Raw genomic sequence first — 27,700 nt, forward strand, 5'->3', positions numbered from 1 at the left:
TTTCAACATTGAGTGTGTTTTGGGAGGGGGATTAAAAGATCAAGAATGCATCTGACACAACTTTCCCCCCCTTGTGCTGGCCTTGTGATGTTCAGGGAAGTAGATAAGGGTTGGGGGAGATCTTGTATCACAATGACATGACATTAAAACACATGAAGTTGGAGAGTCAGCTATTGCACTCAATAGTGCAATTGGTTTACAAATTACAAGTGATAATTGCTTTTACTGTGCTTTGTGTCACATGTTAAACTAATCCATATTATAGCATACCACAATTTGTGAGGCAGTTCCATGGTCTGGCTGATAACTAGGAGGTTCTTGAACAGATTACGAGTACCTACACTGGAAAGAAAGAAGAAAAAGACACCCCAGCCTGCTTTGATAATTTTAAAAAATGAATTCACAACAGGAGCTGAGTGATACCAAGTACACCGAGGAATTCTCTCATCCTTTCTACAGGTATTCCTCGACTTAAAACCATTTGTTTATAGTGAGTATGAAATTACAACGGCAATGGAAAAAGTGATTTATGATCGTTTTTCACAGTACCATTGCAGCATCCACATGGTTCCATGATCGAAATTTGGATGCTTGGCAGCTGGCATGTATTTATGACGGTTGCAGTGTCTCAGGGTCATGTGATTAACTCTTGTGACAAGCAAAGTCAATGGGGAAGCTACTTAATAACTGTGCTACCATCTTAATAATTGTAGTGATTCACATAACAACTATGGCAAAAAAGGTTGTAGAATGGAGCAAAAGTTACTGTCTTGCAAATTTTAAGTTTAATTGTGGTTGTAAGTTGTTACCTGTATAGGTAACAAATACCCAAGTTCAGATTCAAATATTTTGTCTTGGAGGCAGTGAGGAAAGGGTGATCTTTAATCTTATTATTCTACTGTTGAAAGTTATATTAGAGAATGAACAACCTAAGAAGATCTGATGTCAACATGGCATCTGCTTCTGCAAAATCTGGTTGGTCATAGAACTGAACCGACCCTCCTCTTTCTCCTCCCTCGCAAACATTTTTTGCTGAATGCAAGAAGAGAGTACAGACTCCTCTGACTAGTCAAAGGAGGGACACTCAAACCATGGATTCTTCTAATACACAGAGAAAAAAAGTAGCTATAATTGGAGGAGGATTGGTAAGATCTTTTAAAATATTATGAATATATAACAAAATTATGGTCACTGAACAGAATTGCTAACCAAATTTTAATCATCATTGCTAGGTGTTGAATAGTGGCTATTTTTTTGTATTTGAATGAATCAGGAAACCTAACAAGGTTTGTCATTTGACAGAAAATGTTTCAACCTTTAAAAATCTGTTTAAGCTGAAAATAGTTGCACATTCTGTGATGATAAAGGATTGTTTTCATATCATAATTCGTTTTCACATTATCATATGGGCTTCTCAATGGCTTTTGAAATGTATTTGTAGGAATGCTGGACCTGTTTGTTTTCAACAGTTCTCCCCTGTAAATTGTAGCTACTGAAGTTCTGTTGGATTTTGGAGCACCATTTTAATTTTTAATTGGCACCAGTCTGCAGAAATCAGAAAGCTACCACAAGATGTTCCATGTCTGCTGAGTTGGGATGACATGAATTTGTGTGTGGGAGAGAGAAAGAGAGAGTGAGAAAGTGTGTTATGTGTGGCAAGGGTAATGTTACTTACTTTATATAAAAATGAATTGGGAATAAATTTAATTTGATTCTGTGTAGGACTTAGCTTCTTGAAACTTTCTGAGAAATTTATTATTAAGGACAAGTGACTACAATAACAGATGCCTGTTTTATTGTTAAAAGATATAAAGCCTCCCCTGTGTCTAAAAAAATAAGGATAAAGTAATATGGAAATAAGAATATGATCCGTAAAAGACATTTGTCTTTTCCTTAAAAGTTTCTAACTGTGATACCATGATGTGAATGGCAACAAGTCAGTAGAGCCAATTTCTCCTAATTGGAAAGGTTCTGTGCGTAAAAATATACCTGTTAAAAGTTGGTAAAATTTATGGTTTTGAAAAAGTTAAAAAAGAAAGCAATTCTAGACACAAATATGCCTTAAATACAGAATTGAGAGTGATTGTGTGATAAATAAATAAATGTAAAATAAAACATGACATAAAAATTAAAACACCGCCCCGAGTCCCTTCGGGGAGAGGGGGCGGTCTATAAATCCTGAAAAATAAATAAATAAAATATTATAACAAGACAAAACTTGCTTTTGACTGTTATAAGAAGCAATGATTAAATAGTTTCTCTATTCTCCGCATTTCATGACTCTTTTATGAAAGAAACTTCTTTATGTAGACAGAAACAATGAAGCGTCATATTCAAAACCTTCACATTTCTAGCAGAGCAAAGTCTCTCAACATTTACATTTTTGTCAACATCTTATTGAGCCTGGTTCACACAAATATATCATTTGGGGGATTTGGTTGACTTCATTCTCCTCTACAGAAAAGGCTTCAGATGCAGTATGCATTTTAAAACCATGTAGCATTCTCTCAAATCCTTTTCAGCATATTTTTCTTTTTGACTCAGAAAAATTGCAATGCTTCTGTTGCAGGTGGGTTCTCTAAATGCTTCTTTCTTTGCAAGAAGGGGATTCCAAGTAGAAATGTATGAAGCAAGATCAGGTATGATCTGTTACTTGATAATATATGAACATTTTAGATTATAATCCTACTTATATAGATGCCTGCAAATCTTACTGGAACGCTGTTTTTGAAATTTCTCATTCTGTCAGAAGTGGATATTTTATAGTATTAAATCACCAGGAGATTTTGATAATTAGCATTATTTACAATAATACTTAAGTGATTGTTTAGATTTTTCAGATCAAATACAGCATCTCTGTTGTCCTTATATTTGCAAGTTAGAGCAATAGGACCTGCTTCTAAACTTCACATCATGAATTTATACCAAAATTTATTGATCAAAATTTCACAATCAGTAAAAAAAATGTAGAATCTTTATTTTACCCCAAGTGTGATTTTAAAAGCAAAAGAAAAATCTGTATGTTCAATCATGTTGCCTGTGAATACAGTACTCAGGACGTAGAAGTAGAGTGACAAATATTACACTGTGCAGAAATATAGCATCAGTGATTCCAAGACTAAGGAAATGGTATTGTCCAAAGCCAAAGTATGTGCATGGTATGTTAATAAAGTCACATGAGAAGATAAAATCATATACCCATATTTTTCAGAGTATAAGACTCACCGGAGTATAAGATGCACCCAGGTTTTGAAGAGGCATTTTTTAAAGTAGGTAGGTAGATAAAGGGAGAGAGAGGGAGAGAGAGAGAGAGTAGGTAGGTAGGTAGGTAGGTAGGTAGATAGGTAGGTAGGGAGAGAGAGAGAGAGTAGTTAGGTAGGTAGGTAGATAAAGGGAGAGGGATAGAGAGATAGAGATAGAGAAACAGAAATACAGTAGGTAGGTAGGGAGAGTGAGTGTGTAGGTAGGTAGAGGGATAAAGAGAGATAAATAGAGAGAAATACAGTAGATAGGTAGGGGGAGAGAGAGTAGGTAGGTAGGTGGATAGATAGGTAGATAGAGGGGAGAGAGATAAATACAGTAGGTAGGGAGAGAGAGAGAGAGAGTAGGTAGGTAGATGTTTCCAGGTGTATTTATCCATGTGCTGGAGAAGGAAATAGATGACAACCTGTAGCACCTAAAACTGTTTCTTCTGGCACAGCACTTGACCAATGTAATTCTCATCAATCCCTCTAACTAAACAGCTTTCTGAAAGGAAAAAAAAAGTTTTTGCACTCTGCGAACGTCCCCAAAATGGGCCCTTTTTCGTGAAAACAGGCCTGTTTTTTTAAAAAAAAGGTATGAATAGCTTTGGGGGGGCTTGCAGAGTGCTCCTGGGGGGGTTGGCCCTCCCAAAAACAAGCAAAAAACCGACCCGTTTTTTGCGAAAACTGGCCTTTTTTTTGTCAAAACAATTGCATGCATAGCCTTATGGAGGCTTATAGAGTGCTGCTGGGGACTGGGGGGGGGGGGGGCAAAAACAGCCCATTTTGTGCTCATTTCTGCCCTCAGCCCCTAGGAGATCTCTGAAAGCCTCCATATGCACAGCCATTTTGGTGAAGGGGCGGGGCTTCGGGAGGCAAAAAATGCTGTATTTGATGTATAAGATGCACCCAGATTTTCAGCCTCTTTTTAGAGGAAAAAAGGTGCATCTTATACGCCGAAAAATACAGCCAGTTGTCTTGCTAAAATCAGGTTCTACAAGAGCCTAGATGCCATCAGCCATTGTCAAGTTTTTCTTTTCAAAAAGTGGGGATTTTTTCCCTTTAGTTCTCCAAGCCTTCCAAGCAATTCAAACAATATAATATTTCTGAGATCAGTTTTCAGAGTGTTATCATATTTGCCCAATTCAGCCCTCAATTTAGAATAGTTAGAGGATTTGTGTACTTGGCCTGGAGGCAAGAATTTGGTGCACGCTCACATTTTCGGTTCTGGGAGAAGCGGTTGTTACAGTATATGATGCCTACCTCTGAAAAGCACCTTTGGAACTATGAGGTTAGTTTCATTATACATGTTTTCAGTCATATACAGACTGATTAACACCCCCCCACACACACACACACAAAGAGGATATCCATCATGAGGTACTTACCCTGAGATTAAATGGATGACCAATAAATTTTATAAATAAATACATTATAAATAAACTGCCACTTGTATTCTTCTGCTATCCTTAATGAGAAAAATTGTATAGTTCTTCCCCAGCATGTCAATATTTGGAAGGTGAGTAATAAGGAATTATGAATATTTTACATACTAGCAATTATAATAATTGAAGGCACACAATAAACGTCTGCTTCATTTCTTTTCAGATCTCCGTAGTTCAAGTGTAACTCGTGGCAGGAGCATTAATTTGGCCTTATCTCACAGGGGACGGGAAGCTCTCAAGGCAGTTGGAATGGAAGATCAGGTGACCTTAAAAAGAAAAAGCTAACATTCTCTGTGGCAGGTGGATTATAGGATTATTATTTGTTTATTAATTAATAACATTTCTAGGGCAGAGCATTAAGGATTCTGTCCACCATAATGTAAACATTTACAAATAATATATAATTATATCTTTTACCCCTTCTTGCCTTGGCAACAGAGCTTGCATATCTCCATCAAACTCGTCTTCCTTACTCTCCACAGAACAATAAATCACGCTGCCAGCTATTGTGTTTGACCTTGCAGGGATTAAATCATTAACTTTTCAGGTTGGTCTTTCTTGATGAAAGACCATTACCCATTATGGGCTTACATTACTCTTTTTTCGGCCACGACAGCCTCCTGCAGCCCTCTGGCAGTGAAAACTGAGCCCGGGGAGATCAAGCGCAGCCCTCCTGAACTCCATTTTTGCTGACAGAGACACTGCGGGCTGGTCCTTCACGGTTTCCAGGAGCTTCAATGAGAGTCGTTGAGTTGGCCATGCCCACCCTGTCCACTCCCACCCTGGCCCCCCGAGGTCAAACACAACCCTGAGGCAGCCCTCACTGAAAACAAGTTTGACACCCCTGCCTTATACCATTTCAGACAAGTGACTGTCAGTGTCTTCTTAAAAACCTCTAGTGATCAAGCACCCACAACTTCTGAAGACAAGTTGTTCCACTGGTTAATTTTCCTCACTGTTAGGAAGCTTCTCCTTAATTTCAGATTGTTTCTCTCCTTGACTGATTTCCATCCATTGTTTCTTGTCCTGCCCTCTGGTGCTTTGGAAAATAAATTGACACCCTCCTGTTCGTGACAGCATCTCAAATACTGGAATACTGCTATCATGTCTCCCCTAGTCCTTCTTTTCTCTAGACTAGCTAAATCCAAATCCTGCAACCATTCTTCATATGTATTAGTCTCCAGGCCTTTAATCATCTTAGTTGCTCTTCTTTGTACTTTTTCCAAAGTCTCAACATTTTTTTTGTAATGGATGTAGTATTCCAGGTGTAGTCTTATTAAGCCTTTATAAAGCTGTACTAATACTTCATGTGGTTTTGATTCTATGTCTCTGTTTATACAATGGTTTGTATTAGCTTTTTTGGCTGCTGCTGTACACTGCTAACTCATGTTTAAGTGATTGTCCACTAGGACTCCAAGGTCCCTCTCACAGTTACTGTTTTTGACCCAGGTTTTGCCTAATCTGTTCTTGTACCTTTGTTTTTTCCCCACTTCCTAGGTGTTGCTTTTCTCCACATTAAATTTCATTTTGTTGGATAGGGCCCATTGTTCAAGTCTGACAAGATCTTTTGATCCTGAGCTTGTCTTCTGGGGTCTACTTGAATCTTTCCAAGATGCTCCAGGATGACTTGCCAAGTGTAGAAAGCTTCTGCGGTGTCTTGCTTGAAGAGGCATCTATGCTGGCAGAGAAGGTGCTTGGCAACATCCACATCTAGGGAAGCAGTGAATTCTCCTCATCCTTTACAACCCAATTATCCGTGAGCTGTGGCAGTTGCAAAAAATGGAATAAATGGAAGGAAGAACTGAAATGCTGGGAGAAAGTATTATTTTTTGCCTATAAGAACAGATGAATTTAAGAGGGGTTCCATCTCCCTTTTGGATGCTTTAATTATCAGGCAGGAGAAAACTACAAATGTATACAATACACAACAGAATTAATGGGTAGAATATGGCGAGCAGGAGACCCTATAATTTTCCATATAAATGACTGGCCAGTCTATTCTTTAAAACCTCCAGCAATGGAGCATCCACAACTTCTAAAGGCAAGTTATTCGTTTTCACTGTCAGAAAATTTCTCCTTAGTTCTAGACTGGATCTCTCTTTACTGATCATTTCTTGCCCTGCCCTCAGATGCGTTGGAAAATAGACTGATCCCTTCTTCTGTGTGACAGCCAGGTTGCAAACCTTCTTAGGCAAGTGGGCACACCTGGGCTTGAGAGGATGATACAGCCTCTGATAAGGATCAATGTTTGCTTTTTATAAAAGGGCTGCCATAACATTTCAAGATTCTAAAAAGCAATCTACTGAGGTTAAAACTAAAGTAATTTGCTTCCAAACCAAACAAAGACTGTGATTTAAACTTCCTTTGTATGGTCATGTTCACCCACTCCTGCCCCGCCCTCAAATGTAATAAGGTTTTTGAAAATTCAAAAATTGCATGCAGCATTAAAATAATTTTTCTTTCTTTCTTTCTTTCTTTCTTTCTTTCTTTCTTTCTTTCTTTCTTTCTTTCTTTCTTCTCTCTCTCTCTCTCTCTCTCTCTCTCTCTCTCTCTCTCTCTCTGTCTCTCTCTCTTTTAATTTAATTTCAGATTGTGTCTAAAGGTATCCCCATGAAGGGAAGGAGAATTCACACTTGCTCAGGGAAAAGATACACCATTTTTTATGGAATAAAGAGCCAGGTATTTTACATCGGTCAAAATATGTTAAAGCTAAAGCCTTTAACTTTTGTGTTTTATTTTTGCATACTTTGTACATGATGTGACTAATGAAAAATCGGCTACTATTATGAACAGTGGCACTATTTCCTGGAAGTATGAGGACACAAATGACCACTTCCAATATCGCGCCCATCTTTAGCATTGCTCTCAGTGAAAGCTGGGATCAGCAGGAGTGCATGGCACACAGTAGGTTTCCCTTTAGCTATATTGTTTTTTCTAGAAGAGGATAGAAAGGTATACATGTGGACTAGTTATTCTAATCTTGCCCATAACAATCATCCCTGCTCTTATATATGTATTCTCATTCTCTCTCTCCCTTGTTCTAAAATGTGATAGCATATTGGAAGTATAGAGTGAAATTTGAGGAAGGTGACATATATATTAAAATAGGGGTGTTTTTGTTTAAAAAAAGCATATACAGACTATACAGACATTGATGAATAAATGTTACTGGATTAGAAATGAAAATTAAAATGTTGCCTCTGTAGATGAGGCCCATGTTCAATGCAATTCATACAAATAGTTTATACTGTACAATAAATTCAGGTAATCTCTGCTAGAAATTCAACAGCAATTCTAAAATATTGCAGCCTTGATTTGGTAACTTTCGAAATGGACTCTTCCAATTCTCTACTTTCAACAAACAGAGTGATATTGGCTGCCTTGCCACTTAAATTGTGTTTTGGACAACTATTTTGATTCTACCCTTTTTCAGTCTCTGCCATACTTCTTGACATAGAGCTATTAGCTATTTTAACTTCCTCTTCTTCTGTAAATATATATAATTGAATTAGTGATACTTTTTGTTTAATGACTGAAGTACTTTCTTTTGTACCTCACTTTCTAGAGAAATCAATTCCTGAATATTTTCCTTCTGTGTCAACACTTCTATCATTTTGCAATTTCATTTGTAAAGGGGTTCAGTTTAATGTTCATCTGCTTCTATCACATACATACATACATACATACATACATACATACATACATACATACATACATGCCATCCTGTCTTGTTGTCCAATATGGTTCTGGGTGGCTTACAATTATTACATAATACAATATTGTATCTGACCTTAAAAACATCTGTTTCTTAATATTTTTTTAGTTCTATTTGTTAGTATTCTTGATTGAGATATCTTACCTTGCTGTTTCTTGCTTGTCACTGACATTTATTGGTTCTTCTTGATATCCAAGGCTTTTATCCTTTGTTGTTTTGAAAGTCATTTGGATATTTTCTTCTTTGAAAATTTGGAAATGTTTTTTTGTTTTCAAAATGTCTTTTATCTCATCCCCCACTTCATCAGGTTCTGTTTCACATGAGTCAAGCATGTCATTTCTATTCCTTTCTTGCTGGCACAATTACTCTCTTCAATTTAATCCATATATTTGATAGTGAAAATTCATTATCTGTGACAGTCTGTAGCTGGAAATATCCTGCTGGCTGGCATGCACTTGTCCATTTTCTGTGTCCCATGATGTAGATCTGTATAAGGTAACGCCTATGTATAGAGTCTGTACTTATATTGCATGAAGCAATGTTTGGGAATAAGCAAAGCTTTTTCCCCAATCTATCTCCTGTATAACTGCAATTGCCCATTCCAAATTCTCCTCTAATTCTAGCTTCTTCCCTTTTTCAAATATTTATATTTTATTCACCCATTAATAGTCCTACATGCTTTCTTCATGATGTGTTAAGCATTTTCTGCAATTTGCCTTAGAATTTCTAAATGCCTTTTATCATTGCATATATAATAGTTTATTATACTATTACATTTTATTACACAAATGGTTGCTGAGAGTGGGGTTGCTTCTGCATGAGCGCAACTCCATTTGCATGGATGGCAGACACACACGCTCACCACTCATACAAATGGAGTGCACATGGACACCAGTGGTGGGATTCAAATATTTTTACTACCAGTTCTGTGGGCGTGGCTTGGTGGGGAGGTCATGTGACTGAGTGGGCATGGCCAACTTGATGTCACTCATGCCTGGGCAAGTCCCTCCAGTGAAGCAGGCAATGGGATGCGCATGCGCGACTGACACAAAGAATAGAGTGGCAACGGCAATGGCTTTTTCGGTGCATTCGAAACCTCCAGGTAGTTTTTGGCAGCCTCCAGCCAGTCACCACTTCCTGGTGGTCTTCTCGCAGTCGCACCAAAAAAGAGAAGTTGCCTTCTGGAGTCTGGACCAGCCGCTGCAGGACGAAAGTAGGCCCAAAGAAAGAGGTGGTTGTGGGGGAGGAAGCCTCTGCAGGACCAGAAATGGGACTGGTGAAGGGAGAGTGGATGGCATGCAGGAGGAGGCCCCTGGAAGGCCGGAGCCAGGGAATGGCACATTCCCCAGCCAAGGCAAAAGGCGAGAGGATGGAGGCTCCGAGGCCTCAGGTAATGGCACATCCCTGGGCCCCGGTCCCTGACCCAAAGCAAACAGTGAGCGGATGGAGGCTCTGGGACCTTAGGGAATGGTGCTTCCCTGAGGTGAAGAGTGAGCGGGTGGCATGCTTACTTTTGGTGAGCTGAGCAGACGAGGCATGGAGTTGACTGGTGTGCCGATTAGCTGGGCTGCAGGGCGAAGGCAACATATATAGGGCTGGGATGGGTGGGACAATCATCGAGTGTGTGGGGCAAGTGAGCATCAAGCAGGTGGGTGGGGCAAGTGAGCGGGTGAGCAAGTGTCAAGAGAGAGAGAGAGCATTGAGCGAGTGAGCAGGCGTCGAGTGGGCAAGCGGGTGTCAAGCGGGCAAGCATTGAGCGGATGAGCATTGAGCGGGTGAGCAAGCGTTGAGCGGGCAGGTGGGGCGGGTGAGCAAAGAGTGGGTGGGTGGGATGAGCAAGTGGTGGCCAGAAAACTGGGGTGGAGGCAGGACCGGCCAGAGGTCACTACTGGTTCGACGAATCAGGTCAAATTTCCCCTTCCAGTTCATCCAAACCAGGGCGAACCAGCTGAATACCACCTCTGATGCACACACACATGCGCATCCCTGCAACTTCCACAGCCGAAAGGCCCAAGCCCTGGTAATGGGCCATGGCCCAGGGGTTGGGGACCCCTGATAAATAGCACTGCCTTTTTGGAGCATCATTACATTCTGGTCCTTCATATGATTTTGTATCTTGAAGAGTATAATGTAATCATCTGATTTAAAGTGACCAGTTTGAGTCCATCTAAAATCCTAAGGCAGGGCTATCAAACTCTCAGCCCACAAGCCGGATACGCCCACGCCCAGTTTAGCAAAGGGGAAAAAAGTCATGATACCTCATGTGACACCACCATGACGACACGAGTTTGACATCCCTGTCCTAAGGCATCAAATGTAGTATGCTTCATTTCTGTTTTGATTATTTCAGGGTTTTTTTGGTTCATGTTTCTCACATTCTCTTTTCCAATTGTTTTAGCAGTGATACCACCACTGACTAGCAATAGCACTTAAACTTATATACTGCTTCACAGTGCTTTACAGCTCTTTCTAAGCAGTTTACAGAGTCAGCATATTTCCCCCAACAATCTGGCTTTTCATTTTACCAGCCTCAGAAGGATGAAAGGCTGAGTCAACCTTGAGCCTCTCACAACTGAACTCCTGGAATGAGTAGTGGGTTAGCCCTCCAGTACTGCATTCCAACCACTGCGCCACCAGTAGGTATGCTTGCAATTCTGGTCTGGTGAGTTCATCTCTTCTAGATTTACCTGTGAATATTCAATATTCCTCCCAAGTATCTAAAGCAGTTCCTTCTGACCTAGGGGTGAGAATGTCTCACCAGCTGGTGTCTAAACCTGCCTGAAGTTTCAGCCATATGCATATGGTTCTCTTGGTAAAAATACAGAAGAGCCTTCTTCTATGTATGCCTTCTATATATGCCTTCTATTGCCTTCTTCTATGTATGGTATTTGGAAATGCTTCTTCTAATTTTTGGCTTCCTTCATGTCTTCATAGCCTCACTTGCTGTGGTCTCTTACCCTTACCTGACTTCCCTTACCCTTCCTATCTTACAAACAAGATTGACTCTGGAAATCATATTCCTATCAGCACTGTTCTCAGAGTTTTTGAAAATATGGGGTCCTCCAGCACATCCAGAGATAATTCTTTGGGATGGACTTTTAGTAACCATGGCCTCTGCTTATGAAAAGAATCCAAGATTTATATTGCTAAAATATTGGAAAAAGTGTATTGTACAAGGCTATCTTCATATAGTTAAACATATAAAATGTTCTCTGCCTTATTTTGTTTTTGTTTGTTTTTAAACAGTATATTCTCTCTATAGATAGAGCAAATTTGAATAAGGAGTTATTAACTGGTAAGTGTGGCTTAATCTGTTTTGATCCTTTCTCAATTTATCATATTTAAAATTATGTTGTGTTTGAGGTAGAATCATCATTATAAAGATAGAATCAAGATATAAGAAGGTTGAATGGCTATTTACTGTTTAAAATGAGTGTCTTCATCTCCTTTTGCATGAGCAAAGAGCAGTAAATGCATGCTGTGTAGAAAGAGAGAGGGACTCAAAATCAGCACCTCAATAAAGTCTCTGAAGACACCAAGTCTTAAAACCCATTAGCTCTCTGCTGTCTGTCAACCGGCTGCCAGGTTCTTAAGTTTAAATACTCCTTCAAGGTAACACACCTCCACAAGATCAGGCAAGCTAAACATCTCAGTAACTACAAGACAGAGAGTTTATCCAGTCATTTTGCTTTAAATGGCTAGCAAAGCACGCACTGTTCCACCCCTTGGTTAATTTTAATTGTCAATGTTAGCTTTTAAACTTTTATTCTTATTGGGGTTTTTACTTCTCTGATTATTGTATTTATTTATTTTTACCTCCTCCTTTGTAGTCCGTAGACCGTTGCTTGTGTACGTCGCCCCGAGTCCCTGTGGGGAGAGGGGGCGACTAATAAGTCTGATAAAATAAATAAATAAATAAATCACATTTATTCATGTTGTGGGGGTATTTCTCTATTTTGATGGCTTCCATAATTATTCTCTTGTTGAAGTGTTCTGTTTTGGAGATTAACCTGGTTCCTTCAAAATTGATTTCATGTCCTGTAGCTTTAATCTCCAAAACAGAACACTATATATATATATGTTTTTGTAGATTTTCATGGGTGTAGGTATGCTGGTTTTGTTGTATTCGGGTCTTTTCCCGTGTAGGATTCTACACGGGAAAAGACCCGAATACAACAAAATCAGCATATATATATCCCTGGCTCAACTGATAAGGAGGCGAGCCTGTGGCTTAGTGGCTAAGACTCCTGCCTAAGATATAATACAGCCCAGGTTCAAATCCCAGTAAGGGTATGGCTAGCTGATGAGAGCTAATTAGCTCGAAATAGATCTATACTAGTCTCCCTTTATTTATTTATCAGCACAAATACAACATATATATATATACAGTATCAGTACAAATACAACATATATATATATGTATGTATGTATGTATGTATGTATGTATGTATGTATGTATGTATGTATATATATATATATATTTGTTTTTGTAGATTTTCACGGGTGTAGGTATGCTGGTTTTGTTGTATTCGGGTCTTTTCCCGTGTACGGTTGAGATTGTCTTTGCAACGTTTCAGCAGGATGACACCTGCCATCTTCAAGCTGTGGGCCCACAGCTTGAAGCCCACAGCTTGAAGCCCACAGCTTGAAGATGGCAGGTGTGATCCTGCCGAAACGTTGCAAAGACAATCTCAACCGGAAGGCATTAGATGGTTCCGCCCCAAGCGCATGATGGAACCAGATAGGTTCCAGACAGAGCTTGGGCCACCTCCTGTGGATCTGACCCGCCCTCGAGTAGAGGACCTGGTAGACGCATGGAACAGTGCGACTGCCGGGGCCCTAGACCGGGTGGCGCCTTTGCGGCCTCTCCTGCGGCGACGAACCACCCTGGCCCCTTGGTTTACTGAGGAGCTAAGGGTGATGAAACGCCACAAGAGACGCCTAGAGAGTCGTTGGAGATCCTCCCGTTCCGAATTTGACCGAGCACAGGCACGAGCCTATTTGAGGACGTACCTTGTGGCACTAAGAGCGGCCAAACGTCAATATTGTGCCGCTCTTATTGCGTCCGCAGATAACCGCCCTGCCGCCCTGTTTCGGGTGACACGCTCCCTCTTGTTTGAGAGACCGCGGGAAGCCCCTTTACAGGGCAGAGCAGAGGAGTTTGGGAAATATCTACAGGACAAAGTCGCTCAAATCCGGATGGGATGGGCCCCTTTCAGTGGTCCAGTAGAGACGCCCGTGGCGAGTCTTGAGGGACCGCTTTGGGAGGAGTTTGACTCGGTTGCCATCGAGGATTTGGACAGGTTGCGTGGACGTCTGCGACCCACCACATGTTTATTGGACCCGTGTCCCTCCTGGCTTGTACTGGCATCCTGGGAGGTTACGCGCGACTGGCTCCTGGGCCTAGTGAACGCCTCGCTGGGTGAGGGATCTTTACCGGCCGCCTTGAAAGAGGCGGTGGTGAGGCCCGTGCTCAAGAAGCCTTCCCTGGACCCAACGGACCTAGCCAATTATCGTCCTGTCTCCAACCTTCCTTTCTTAGCGAAGGTTGTAGAGAATGTGGTGGTACAGCAGTTCCCACGTCACCTGGAGGAAAATGATTATCTAGACCCGCGCCAGTCCGGCTTCCGACCCGGGCACAGCACGGAGACGGCCTTGGTCGCATTGGTTGATGATCTCTGGAGGGCCAGAGATAGGGGTTGCTCCTCTATCCTGGTCCTATTAGATCTCTCGGCGGCGTTCGATACCATCGACCATGGTATCCTGTTGCACCGGCTAGAGGGGCTGGGAGTCAGGGGCACCGTTTTACGGTGGTTTGGCTCCTACCTCTCTGACCGGACGCAACGTGTGTTGGCAGGGGAGCAGAGTTCGACCCGGAGGTCACTCACATGTGGAGTGCCACAGGGATCGGTGCTCTCGCCTCTCCTGTTCAACACATACATGAAACCGCTGGGCGAGATCATCCGTGGCTTTGGGGTGGGATATCATCTGTATGCTGATGATACTCAGCTATACATTTCCACCCCGAACCACCCCAATGAGGCCGTCGAAATGATGTCCCGGTGTTTGGAGGCCGTACGGGTCTGGATGGATGGCAACCGACTAAAACTCAACCCTTCCAAGACGGAGTGGCTGTGGCTTCCGGCCTCCCGGTTCAACCAGGTGCTTCCATCTCTGGCCATTGGGGGCGTGCAACTAGCCCCCATGGAACAGGTGCGCAATTTGGGCGTCCTCCTAGATGCCTGGCTGTCCATGGATGACCATGTAACAGCCGTGGCTAGGGGGGCGTTCCATCAGGTCCGCCTGATGCGCCAATTGCGCCCCTTATTGGACCGGGATGCCCTACGCACAGTCACCCATGCGCTAGTGACGTCTCGCCTGGACTACTGCAATGCTCTCTACATGGGGCTTCCCTTGAGATGCACTCGGAGACTACAGTTGGTCCAGAACGCGGCCGCGCGGGTGATTATGGGGAGGTCTAGATACTCCCCTGTAACACCTCTCCTGCGCGAGCTGCACTGGCTTCCTGTGGTCTACCGAGTGCGTTTCAAGGTTTTGATTATGATCTTTAAAGCGCTTCATGGCAGAGGACCTAGTTACATGCAGGATCGCATCCTGCCCCACACATCCCTACGACCAATTCGCTCACACAGAGAGGGACTTCTCCGGGTGCCGTCCGCCAAACAGTGTCGGGGGGCGACATCCAGGAGCAGAGCCTTCTCTGTGATGGGCCCAGCCCTGTGGAATGACCTCCCCCGTGACATCAGGATTATTTCCGATCTCCGCTCCTTCCGTGTACAGTTGAAGACCCACCTCTTTCAATCATCCGGCCTGGCTCAACCGTAATCTTCTCATATTCCTCCTGACTGTCTTTTTTAAATTTTAAATTTTTATTGTATATTGGATTTTTTATTTGTTAATGGTTTTAATTTGTCTTAATGTTTTAATCTATTACCTCCTCCGTGCATGTATGTCTTTTGTATATATGTATGTTTATATATGTCTTGGTGTACGCCGCCCCGAGTCCTGCCCGGAAAGGGAGCGGCTAATAAATCCAAATTTATTATTATTATTATTATTATTAACCTTACACGGGAAAAGACCCGAATACAACAAAACCAGCATATATATATATATATATATATATATATATATATATATATATATATATATATATATATATATATATATATATATATATATATATATATATATATATATATATATATATATATATATATATGAGTGTGTGTGTCTGTGTGTGTCTGTGTGTGTGTTGTATTTGTACTGATAAATAAATAAAGGGAGACTAGTATGTATTTGTGTTACAACCCCTGGTATGCCCAAATATGGGAGGAAGCTCACTACTCCCCCTTTCTGTCCTTCGGCTCATTACAGAAGACCATCCAGGCAGAAAACCATATTTTTTTATTTTTAATGTTGCCTTTTTATATTTGTGTTGTATTTGTGCTGATAAATAAATAAAGGGAGACTAGTATAGATCTATTTCAAGCTATTTAGCTCTTATCAGCTAGTCATACCCTTACTGGGATTTGAACCTGGGCTGTATTGCATATTATAAATTTAAAAATATGGTTTTATATATGTTTAGATTTCATGTTGTTTCTTTTTCCTCTATTTACAGCTGCTGAGAAGTATCCCAATGTTAAGTTATACTTTGAGCACAAACTGCTTCACTGCAATGTAGACTCAGGGCTACTGACCTTTTCAGGGTAATCAAATTGCTCCGATTTTCCCAGCACACTCTAATCATTAACCAGTACCCAAACAATAGGCCACACTCACTCTTTCCAACTGTTGTGGGACCTGTATTTGTGTGAATTGAAAAATTGTTAGGTTCCCTACCTCCAAGTTAGCAAAGATTAACAATTTAACCTAAATTAACAAACATAACAAAATGTTTAATCAACAACCAGAAGTTCATAAACTCCTGGCAATATAACCTCTTGGATGGAGGGGCTTCTGCTGAATTCAGGATTTATTTATTTTTACTTGAGCAATGATTTATATTTTCAGGAGATTACAAGTTTTTTCAATAAATAAAACCTAATGTAAAGCACCAATTTTATGTATTTACTTAGTCTCTTCTTCTTGTAATAAAAATATAAGATGAAATGTATAGAAACATATTTGAATGGGAATTTGAAAAGATCATCTCACACAAAAACCATTATGAATAATATAGGAATTGGAATATAGGACTCAGATTTTTACCTGATTTTTAAACCTGATTTTATTGACAATAAAATCTAATGACATGTAGAGTGTCATTTGTTACATTAAAATATAAATTTTAAAAGCCAGGATTTTTGAATTTTTTTAGAGTTACTTTTGGATGTCAACATTCTTATTTCAGAAATAGCTTCACTTCCTTTTCCCCAAATCTGAAGGAGTCAAGTAGAAGAAAAAGTACATTTTTTTAACTTAGTGTTACAAGAGAGATCTAAGCAAACAGAAGTCATGTTCAATCATCACACAATATACCACAATATTTATTAATACCTGAGCATGCATACTAATGGTACTTTTTGCGTTTTCTTAAAGATCAGACCAAATGACTAAAGAAGTCACCTGTGGCTTAATTGTGGGCTGTGATGGAGCCTTTTCCACAGTTAGGAAGCAGTTTATGAGACAAGCACGCTTTGATTACAGCCAAGTATATATTCCACATGGATACCTGGAACTGAAAATTCCTCCAAAAAATGGAGATGTAGGTAGTTAAAATTCACCGTGAACGTGTTTCTCCTGTTCCCAGTTCATGAGACAGATTGGCATTGACAGATATCTTTCTATTACTTTTTGGGATCTTTTAGTTTGCAATGGAGCCAAACTATCTTCACATTTGGCCTAGGAACACATTCATGATGATTGCACTGCCAAACCTGGTAAGAGACCCTAAATGAATCTTTCATCTTTGACATTCTGGAATCTGGATTTGGTCTGGACAATCAGTTTCAGTCAATGTTGACTTCCTGGAAGCATACATTATTATGGACTGCATGCCTGGAATTGCATGTCTAAATTTTTATTGATACAAATTCCATTCCTACACTCCATTCATGGTTCATGTAGTTCATTCCCATTCTTATATCATCTCTTATTGCTACTGGCAGGTAATTTCTGACTCCTCCAACTACTGAACTGCCTGAGTGGATTCACTTATTCATAATTGTTCTCTCTTATATGAAAGCATTGCCAGCATAGTTCATTATAGCCTGAAGGGTGACTTTAGGAGGAGTCACAAAGTGGAGGAAAAGAAGCATCACCCACATGCTGTACTGAGATATGAAATTAACTTCAATCATCAGAATTGTTATTTTAAAAGCTTGATTAGTATACAAGCATTCAGAAGTTTCTATTTTCTCTATGTTGCAGTATAGCATATTCTAGAAAAGAACAAGGTTTGAATGGTCATTTTTTGTAGTGAAGGAAGAGTGTAACAGATAGAGTTAAATATCAGCTATTAGTACCTTTTGTGTCCCATTCTTCCTTCCAAAAGATAGCCTCTTGTCAAAAAAAAAAAAGACAGCCAAAACCAACTTTGCTATTGAAAAAGAGCTTTTGCTATTCCATCCAGGTTGGACAGGCGTGATTTAGTAATGAAGCTGTTCTAAAGATTTATTTTCTTTCCTGATTTAAGATGTTCTCCTGCTATATTATACAGTATATCACTAGAGAGCTGCCTGAAAAATCAATAAAACAAACATAAGTCACCCTTTGGTAATTCAGAGTAGAAGATGTGTGGTTCAGAGGTTAGAAAAGATCAGATTTCTCTTTGTTGACCCTTATCTTTTCTGGCTTTAGTTTCAACTGATTGGATTAGGGATTATTTTATTGCTCAACTTGTTTTTCTTCACAGACTTGATAGATTAGATTGACCTAGTCCATCCTTTATCTCTGCCTGTGGCTCAGATGGTATCAATATTTTGTACACTCTTAGTTTCTAACAAACAGTTTTGGAGCTGGTATTTTAAAATGTCATTTTCTTTTACACCACAGGCACCCATTTGCTGATGGTTGCTGTTCAAACATGGGCAAGCAATAAATAAGTATTTCATTTTTGAATGCCTGTTCCATTTCTAAACCAATAGACTCTAAATCCTTGAAATATGATTAACATCTCATCCATTTAATGATCTGCAAGTTCAACAAGATGACACATAAAAATTTGTGGGTATCTCTCCACTTGCATGTAATCATAGTGCTAACATGCCCTGGCAACATCATTTTCCTATGTCCCTAAGAGATTACCTTCAGCTCATTGCCAATCTGCCATTAAAGCAAAATCTTTTACAACCAAAACGGTAGTAATGGTGGCCGGAACCCACCCCTGAATATATGTATATATGTATGTGTGTGTGTGTGTATTTAAATAAGTGAACTTGACAAAACTGAATGTGTGTGTGTGTGTGTTTTATTTTGCAAGGAACTTAGTTTTAGGATTGGACTGAATCAAAATTCTTTTCAAGTTCTCATGTAATATAACCATTTTAATCCATAGGATAAATCATTCACCTGTACACTCTTCATGCCCTTTGATGATTTTGAAAAGCTTGCCACAGGAGAGCAAGTGCTGAATTTCTTCAAAACTTATTTTCCAGACTCAGTTCCTCTAATAGGAGAGTAAGTTTCAATCTGTCTACTATAAATAAAATAAAATAAAAAAACAAAACAAGCCCTAATCTAAGAATAAAAGCATCTAAGCATCAGTGCTATTGCACATGACAGAGCAAGCTCTCGCAAAGATTATGATAAACATGAAAGTCATGGATACAATTCTTTGTGCAATGCTTACCATTGTGCATTAATTTCCACTTATTACTTTAGTCTTCACTCTAAAAAAAAGATTCTGAGTAGGGTTTTCTGTAAATTGTCCTGCAATCCAGGATGGTTTATAAAAATTTAAATCAGAAAAATAAGTTTGTTTGAATATTTAAAAAGCAAGTAAAGATCAAAACAACTACTTACCAAGTCCAGTTGTCTTTCAACTCTAACTTGTATATTTTGTTGAATTTTTGCTTTATATTAGGACTTAATTATTCCTTTAGTGGTGTTTTTTTAATGTTATATCGTAATGCAGATCAACAATAAGAATAGTTTAAGACAATACAGAAAATCCTTAGGAGCTCAGTCATACATCTGCCTATATTTTTTTTCATTTGAAATATACAGTATGTATGTAAGCATGTATGTATGTATATATTTGTGATCTTTAATTTTTCTTTGAAGTTCTGAACTTACGTATACATTGCTACTTGTTGGATATCTAAGAAATGGTTATGCCAAAACCCCACTTTCCATTCTCCTTGCAGCTTTCAAAATATCCATATTTCAATCAGTTATCAAATGTTAATGTTTACTTAGCATTGAATCAGTGATACAGCACTTTGAAATTTCAGGCACGAACTGATGCAAGATTACTTTGTGCTACCAGCTCAGGCAATGGTCTCTATAAAATGTTCATCGTATCACATTGGCTCTCAATGCGTGCTAATGGGAGATGCTGCACATGCTGTTGTACCCTTTTATGGCCAAGGCATGAATGCTGTAAGTCAAAGAATATTTGCAACTGAAATTTTTGTTGTTTTGTGTTTCTCAATAGAGTGCTTCTTTGCAGCTATCAGCTTCCACCTTCTGCAGCAGTTTCAGATAATTGCAGAAGTGTCCTCATTGCTGATCTGAAGGAGTGGATAAGGAGCTGGCCAATTAAAAAAAAAGTAGTGCCCCATTTCCTCTGCATTTGCTCACACAGCAAAGGAAAAAAGGGATGAGACTAAGGGGAAAGCTGCCAAGCAATTAGGACAAAGGGATTATGAGATGATGTCAGGATTTTCTTAGGGCAGGAGAGACTTGGAGCAGGAATGCAGAGAATGTAAACATGCCACATCCATTAACAAGTGAGCATGAGAACAGGAAGACAAAGACTTCATTATAAAGAGGGAGATGTGGGGAAAGAACACAATGGATTTGGAGTAGGAGGGACTGTAAGTTCTATATCAGCCTCTAGCTGTTCAGTGACCATCTGCTGTTTATAGTGACTATTGTTCCTGAATCATCAGAAGGATTCAATTCCTAGTTGTGTTGTTTGGTTTAGTTTGGGGCTAGATTGGGGAATTTGAACCAAGGTATCATGGGACTTTGGCTTAGAAAAACAAGGGTTACTGCATCCACAGGAAATGATTGTATGTTACTCCTAGCATGGGAAGAGTGGAAAAGAAGGAGCCACCAAAAAGTAATGAAAGATAGCACTAGAGTAGTGATATGGCAGGAGGTTCAGGATGTGTGTGTAGAGTATTGGTGTAGCTTCTGCTGCCAGGATTCTGGGTTTTTTCCTTTCTGGACCGGCTATGTTTGAGATACTGATGCAAAATCTAGACCTCAATGGAAGATTACAAGTATGAAGTGGAAAAGAAATGGAGGAAGAATGGTTATAATTACCAGTTCCAGAGAAAGGAGAAATGCAGAGATTTAAAGTAGTATATTTTATACAGGATAAAATCTGTTTTTAGATACACATTTAAATTAAATAAAAGTACCTCAAGTATTTCTTTAACAAGCAGTGATAACTATCATAGGGAAACTGATCAGAATCTTAATACGTTTAGGGTGTGTGTGTGTGGATAAAACTACAGCTATATATGGGAATTGTAGTAATAATAGTTTCCTAGAAATTTTTCTACCTTGCTTGATTGGGAAATACAGAGGACATAGTTCATATCTATCTTCAGAACCAGTAATAAGGAAACTAGCTGTAAAAACTACATCAGATATAGAACAAAATTTTAAACTGGTTTAAAGTCTGGTTTTGATGCAGCAAATGGGTCTTTCTAGGTAAATGAAGCAGGAAGATGACTCAAGTAAAGATTCTAGTTCTGCCAACTTGTGGAGATAGGTATCCCAGCAGAAAGGAGTCAGGGTTAAACAAATATCATAAGCATGATTCTGGGAATTACTCTTGTGGCAATCCTGGTGAAGAACAACTAGGTCTTGGAGTAAGAAAGCTAGCAAGCCTAGAAGACAAAGGATGTCTGCTTCAAGAGCAATCATAGCAGTGGGACAAAAGATTACAAAGAATTAAATAGATCTGAGCTGTGCCCAAAATGATTAAGAACAACAAAACAGCAAATTCATGCTTCAGAGATGTTCTTATTTACTGATCTCTTTTTAAATCTAACAATAGAGAAACTTCTTGAGATATTATTGTGAACAGTAGTGATACTTAACAGGCCAAACTCCCTGGCCCCTCTGAAGTTTTGTGGGCAGCCTTTGAGCAGTCTCCTCAAATGCCTTCCATTTCTGATTTATTAAAGTTGAGGAAATCACTTCTGCTTTCTTAATTCTGAGTTAAATATTTGTAATTGAACATTTAATTGTTTTAACGGGCCAGAAAGAACAAAGCATAAAGGTTTGAGGTGTTACCTGGCCTATGTAACAAACTTATCATTTGAAAACTGTAAAAGTATTTTGGCACCTACTAACTAGATCATACATTTCTATGTTTTCCCCAATGCAATACCCATGGAATTAGAATTTACTACTTAAAATTAGGTTCTTACTTTCCTTGCATTTCTCCCCCCCCCCCCCCGCAGGGATTTGAAGACTGTCTAGTCTTTGATGAGCTGATGGACCAATTTCAAAATGACCTCTGTAAGTGGCTATGAGATAGAAAAAACAATATTCTATCAAATGCAAATTAAAATGGATTTATATGAAATGAGTTCAGTATCTCTATCATCTATTCCCTCATCCATTTAGGGTGTGTCTTCTCCTTCTGTAAAACTGCATAAGAATCAACTCTCTCTGTGCTAGGCAGATTGTAAAGTCAGATAGGTGCTCCATGTATGTGTGAGTGCTCCTGAAATGGAAAGCATCTTTCTGAGATAACTTAACTGATATTAAGTTACCAGTATTACAATCTACAGGTTTGAAGGATTATTCTGTGGGGAAAACAATTGTTTCCCCCATCAGCAGTGATAAGAAGGAATTGTAACATGAAGCACGCCATAAATTGGCTACTTACCATGATAATTTTTACAAGGCATCCAGGGTCTCCTCTTTATCATGTGTACTGTGAGTAACATTGTGAATTACTCTGTAATATATGCATTAAATAATCTAAAGTCAAACTCACATTGTCACGTCATCATATCAGGACTTTTTTCCCATTCGCTAAACCAGGGGTGGGTGTGGCCAGCACGTGATGCATCCAGCCCACAGGCCGGGAGTTTAACACCCCTGATCTAAAGCAAATAACATGTTTAAATTGACTCCATGTTTTTATGCTAACCCCATGATATCTCAGTTTTGGGCCTCAAAGTCCCCCTCCTGTTATGTACTGTACTTTTTAAAGACAATGACAAATATGATCTCTCTGCCAGCAGAAATTCCTCTTTTAGTAAACTATTTTTAAACTAGACCAAACTGTTTTTTTATTAATCTTGTAAGCGTGTTCTGATAATTTGATATATTGTATTTCATTTTATCTCATTTTATTTGTATTTATAATCTGGAACTGCCTTAAGACTGTTCTACAGACAAACATTAGATATTTGCCCTTTGATTTGTTTTGTAGTTAGTTCAATGTAAGTAATAATCCTATCCTACCCTAATGTTACTGTTTTCTATAAAAGGAGGTGTTGAATAAAGGTCATGAGTTCTTCCCCAAGCTGCATTAACATATTATCCTCTAGTTTTTCAGTCAGCAGAAATGGAGGCCGGCATCAATTGCACTGCTCTAGTAGCTGAGGCTTGGAACATAGAACATAGAATAATAGAGTTGGAAGGAACCTTGGAGGTCTTCTAGTCCAATCCCCTGCTTCTTCTTAGTTCAGCCCCTTCTTCTGCTTCAGTACAATAACAGAGATTAGCCAGTGTGAGTGAGTGTAGTTAAGGTGACCAACATTTTTACAATGAAAAGGAGGACAAATAAATTGGAAAAAATATATCGTAAATAAAAGAAATATTTTATCCATTGCAACAATAATACACTAAAAGATGATATATGCATAATAAAAACATTTGTAACATTTTATATTGTAATTATGCTTACATGCCTGTTAATTATTATTTAAATGAGTACTTTTCCATTGAATTAATATTTGTTGTCAATGTATCATCTTCTAACAATATATTGGAAATATCTGAACAAGAAATATCCTTCATATTGAATTTTACGGCAAGTGCTGCAGCTAGAGTATCAACATTCAATCTCGATTTCTCACTTGTCGAAAAATCATTGGCAATTGAAAAAAACTCTTTCAACTGCTGCATTAGTTCCAGGGTAGCACAACGTAAATTGAACAAGTATAGATAAATGTTCACATGGAATATGTTCATTTTTGAAATGGCTGAAAATATCCACCCATCTTTTATCAATTTCAACATGTTGATTTTCCCATTGTATTAATTTTTCAGAATTTAAATATACATTCAGTCTTCTAATTTCTTCAAAGAGACAATTGTCATCTATTTTAATGTCTAGCAATTTTAGATAAAAATTCAACACAAGATTCAATATCTGTTCAATATACTTGCGATGAAGTAAAAAAAACCATTAAAACTGTTTAATAAAATACGTCACATAACGCGCAACAGATTAGCCTTCAAATATCAAAAAGGAGGACATGTAGGAGGACACTTTTCGAGGGAGGACAGAAGTTACAAAAGAAGGACTGTCCTCCCTAAAGGAGGACGGTTGGTCACCTTAGTGTAGTGGAGTCAATTTAAGAAAGTCTTTGGTGGATTTCCCTGCCTTTACTTCCCTTTCACTGAGTGATATCTCAGTGGGATACATAATAGCACTGCTTAGTGGGCTTTGGAAGAGTGGGAAGCTCTTATCCAAAAATTCTCTGTCTGGCAAATTACAGGCATAGAGGAAAAATGAAAAGGAGCAATTCTGACCAACTCTTGTTTCAGCCTATGCCCTTCTTCCATGCCTGGAATATATGACAGTTGAAAAAGCTGTAAAAACCTGGGTAAAAGTATAGGGTGAATTGAGAGGAGGCTGCAGCTGATAAACATTGCAAAGGAATGGCAGTGCTGTGATGAGTGGCTTCAGCTGGCAGAAACTGGAATAGCCATGGGACATTCAGTAGGGTAAGAATAGGCAGAATGGCATTGAAATCCCAGAATACCAGAAACAGAGAAAGTATGGTCAGGCAAAACCCCTTGTTGGCAGAAGCAGTAGTAATTTGGAATTTAGCAATCCAATCTGGCAGCTCTTGTCTTATTTAAGTCAACATTGTGTTCAGCAAAAGATAAGGACACAACTAGTTTAGTTGTCTAAGCCCTAAGCTTTTAGAAAGTGGCCTTATACAACAACCCTGAGAAATCTATTTATTTGCTCTAATTATCTATTACCTTTATTTTGTACAAGTGTACATAATGCTCCTGCCTCCAATTTTTTCCACAATAACAATCTGGTGAGGAGGGTGGAGCTGAAAGAAAGTGACTGAGGCCATTCTCAATCTTGTTTTAAAAAAACTTTCAGGTCTTAGGGAACCCCTGCATAAAAATATTTTTCTACAGCTCATGGTACATTAGTATGGTCAGTAAGTTGTAGGTATAATAGTCTAATACAGTAATAATTGTTGGTGGTCTTTAGAATGGAGATTTTTTTTGTGAAGTCTAATGTAAGTCAGTAATATAAGTAGATGAAACTTCATTTTTTCCTTTCTTTAAAAAAAAATCCTGCTTGATTTTTTAAACACATACAAGTAAACCTAAGTCTTATCACAAATTTCTTCTGTATAAGATGCCAATGAGCAATGATTTATGTAAAAAGTTTTTCCCCATTTAAACTAAAAAAATTAGCCTTTTCATGAAAAAAAACCAGTTTTGCAAGGTTATCATTCTTAAAATCTTTCATACATTTTAAAAACTTACAAGGCACACATACTAAACTTTTGAAATTAAAATACTAAACTTTTTAAGCTAATTAAATTTAATTTGTGTAAAAGTAATCTCATTCCATTTTTTTAAAAATAAAAGGCTGACTATGAAAAAATATGGACAATATTGAATAGTGAAAGCTATTAAAAGTCTTGTATAAAAATATAGACAACTTTATACAAAACTTTGAAAAAATGTCTCTTAGTGAGTGACATGAGGAGGCTCAAATATAAAGTAACAGTTACAAAATTATACAGTTGACATTATTAATCAGCAACAGCAAAGTGGCAGGCCAGCAGCTGAGTCATGGTCTATAAAAATTTCCAACACTGCAAGCACAGGTATTATGTGACATGCAAAGTTTTTTTTTTAATATGATAATTTTTTTTTGCAATCTCTTGCAGAATCTGAATTGACAAGGATTGAAGTAGAATATTACTATAAACACTTCACAGATTGTATCTTTAGACACTGTATGCTCATAAAGCTATAAATAAAACATGAAAAAGCACGCAATCAATGCTTATCAGGGAATGGCAACTAGCTGCCACTTCTATATGCATCTTCTGTGGCATATCAAAGTTTCTCTCTGAAAGAAGGCCTGTGTTGTCCCTGCTTTTTCCTTAGGCATTTGCCTTCCAATGTTCTCGAAGCTGAGGGTACCTGACGATCATGCAATTTCAGATTTAGCCATGTATAATTATATAGAGGTAAGTTAAAGAATATTTGATTGGCCATTGAATTATAGGCAATGCCACTAAATGCAAATTTATCTCTTTCTGATTTCAGATGCGGGAACGTGTGAATTCAAGGTGGTTCATTTTCCGAAAGTATATAGACAATTGGCTTCATGCCTTCCTGCCCTCTATCATCATTCCCCTGTATACTATGGTGAGACTCTAACACTTAATACTGCAGGATTTTTCATGTATTTTTTTCTCCTAATTATCCACTTTTTTCTTCTGGGATACGCCCAGGGTCTGGTATTGATTTTGTAATCTCCTTCAGGTAACATTCTCCAGAATCAGATACCATGAAGCTGTGCAAAGATGGAAATGGCAGAATAAGGTAAATTAAATTCAGATGCATTTTCCTGAGCTACATCAAACATTTATTGTTGAAGCAAATGCATAGAAAAAAGTTGAGAAGTATATCTACCTTCACTTTAGATTGGATAAAAATGAAAATTTGGACTATCTAGTACCATCAAATTATATATACTGTAAAGATGCAAACAGTTTCCCAGTAGACCTATAGGTCGTACCTGACTCATCCCCTCTTTGTTCATCAGTATGGAGAGCATGACCAGACACACTCCAGGACAACCATTACATATAATCCCCTAGCTAGAATTTGTGAGTCCTGAGGCTGTTCAGGATGAGCAGGGTATCTAAGGCTGCCCTGAAATCTCTTCCTTCCAGGACTCCCTTCCTTCCTGGAATATGAGCCCAACTTCACCAAACAGTTCTGAGATAACTAATGAACTAGGATAGTCATTTGCTTATCACCATCAGATTCCCTTGTGCCATATCTTGCCAGATTCATGGTGAGACAGATGAAAACAGAAAGCAATATAACAAAGAAATAAAAATGGTAATTAAGGATGCAAGAAATGCTAGTTGAACTCAAATCTAAATTTCTTTGGGACTGGCATTGATGTGTGTTCAGAAAAATAGCCTTAAATAGCCAGATTTAAGTCTTACTAAAATGTTGGCAAAATAATTGCAATTGTTTCCCCCTGCAATATTTTTCAGATCGTTTACTAAAATTCAAATTTTTCATTGTTGTTAAAGGTGATCAATAGAGGCCTCTTCCTCACCATGGTAGCAGCAGCAGTGAGTGGCATCTATCTGTGCAGAAATGGAAAGTTATCCAAAATTGACTTTCGTATAGAGGATTTCTGGAAACATTCTTAAAAATGGTGGAAAACTTTCAGAAATCATTTGAAATAGAAATGAATGCTTTCTGAATAATTAGTTTCTATTTCAGAAGTTGGTCTTCCAAATATAAGAACACATATGATATAGATGAATGCTGGATCCAAGACCTACATTCCTATTCGTATAGATAAATTCACTTCTAGATTTGAATATGCCTTGAATATCATTGCTTTGCTGTCCTGTGTTTCATTTTGCAAGAAATCTGCAATATCTCAACTACATCATCAACACATTTTAACAGGAGACGCTACGGCATTTCTAAGACTGTTCTACTATCTCATCTGTAAGATAATCATTATGGCAATGCTTGGAGTTATCCAATTAAATTGTTTCTGCATCTTTTAAAAATATTTTCATATAATCCTGGTATTTCATTCTTCTCAAGTTCTAGTATGGTGAAAAAAATAAAGTTGTGTCTTGGGATCCAGTTTGTCAGGGTGTGAATTA

General features: G+C 38.6%; 1 protein-coding gene across 5 annotated transcripts; it reads left to right on the forward strand.

The window, feature by feature from the left end:
* Positions 1 to 1,041: 1,041 nt before the first annotated feature.
* On the forward strand, positions 1,042 to 27,601 carry KMO (kynurenine 3-monooxygenase). Of its 5 annotated transcripts, XM_081943279.1 has the most exons (15): positions 1,042 to 1,145; positions 2,570 to 2,639; positions 4,851 to 4,948; positions 7,277 to 7,366; positions 11,649 to 11,697; positions 16,048 to 16,135; positions 16,968 to 17,133; positions 17,237 to 17,308; positions 18,925 to 19,046; positions 19,823 to 19,970; positions 22,013 to 22,070; positions 25,941 to 26,023; positions 26,103 to 26,204; positions 26,322 to 26,381; positions 27,107 to 27,601. In XM_081943279.1, exons 1-15 carry the CDS (start codon positions 1,092 to 1,094, stop codon positions 27,227 to 27,229), a joined length of 1,383 nt encoding a protein of 460 aa, XP_081799405.1. In that variant the 5' UTR covers positions 1,042 to 1,091; the 3' UTR covers positions 27,230 to 27,601. The 5 variants fall into 5 exon arrangements, with proteins under 5 accessions (XP_081799405.1, XP_081799406.1, XP_081799407.1 ...); XM_081943280.1 differs by lacking the exon at positions 7,277 to 7,366; XM_081943281.1 differs by lacking the exon at positions 2,570 to 2,639 and having other exon boundaries at positions 1,063 to 1,145.
* Positions 27,602 to 27,700: the final 99 nt, after the last annotated feature.

This window comes from Natrix helvetica (assembly GCF_964273705.1).
Source record: "Natrix helvetica genome assembly, chromosome: 2".
NCBI classification, from domain to species: Eukaryota; Metazoa; Chordata; class Lepidosauria; order Squamata; family Natricidae; genus Natrix; species Natrix helvetica.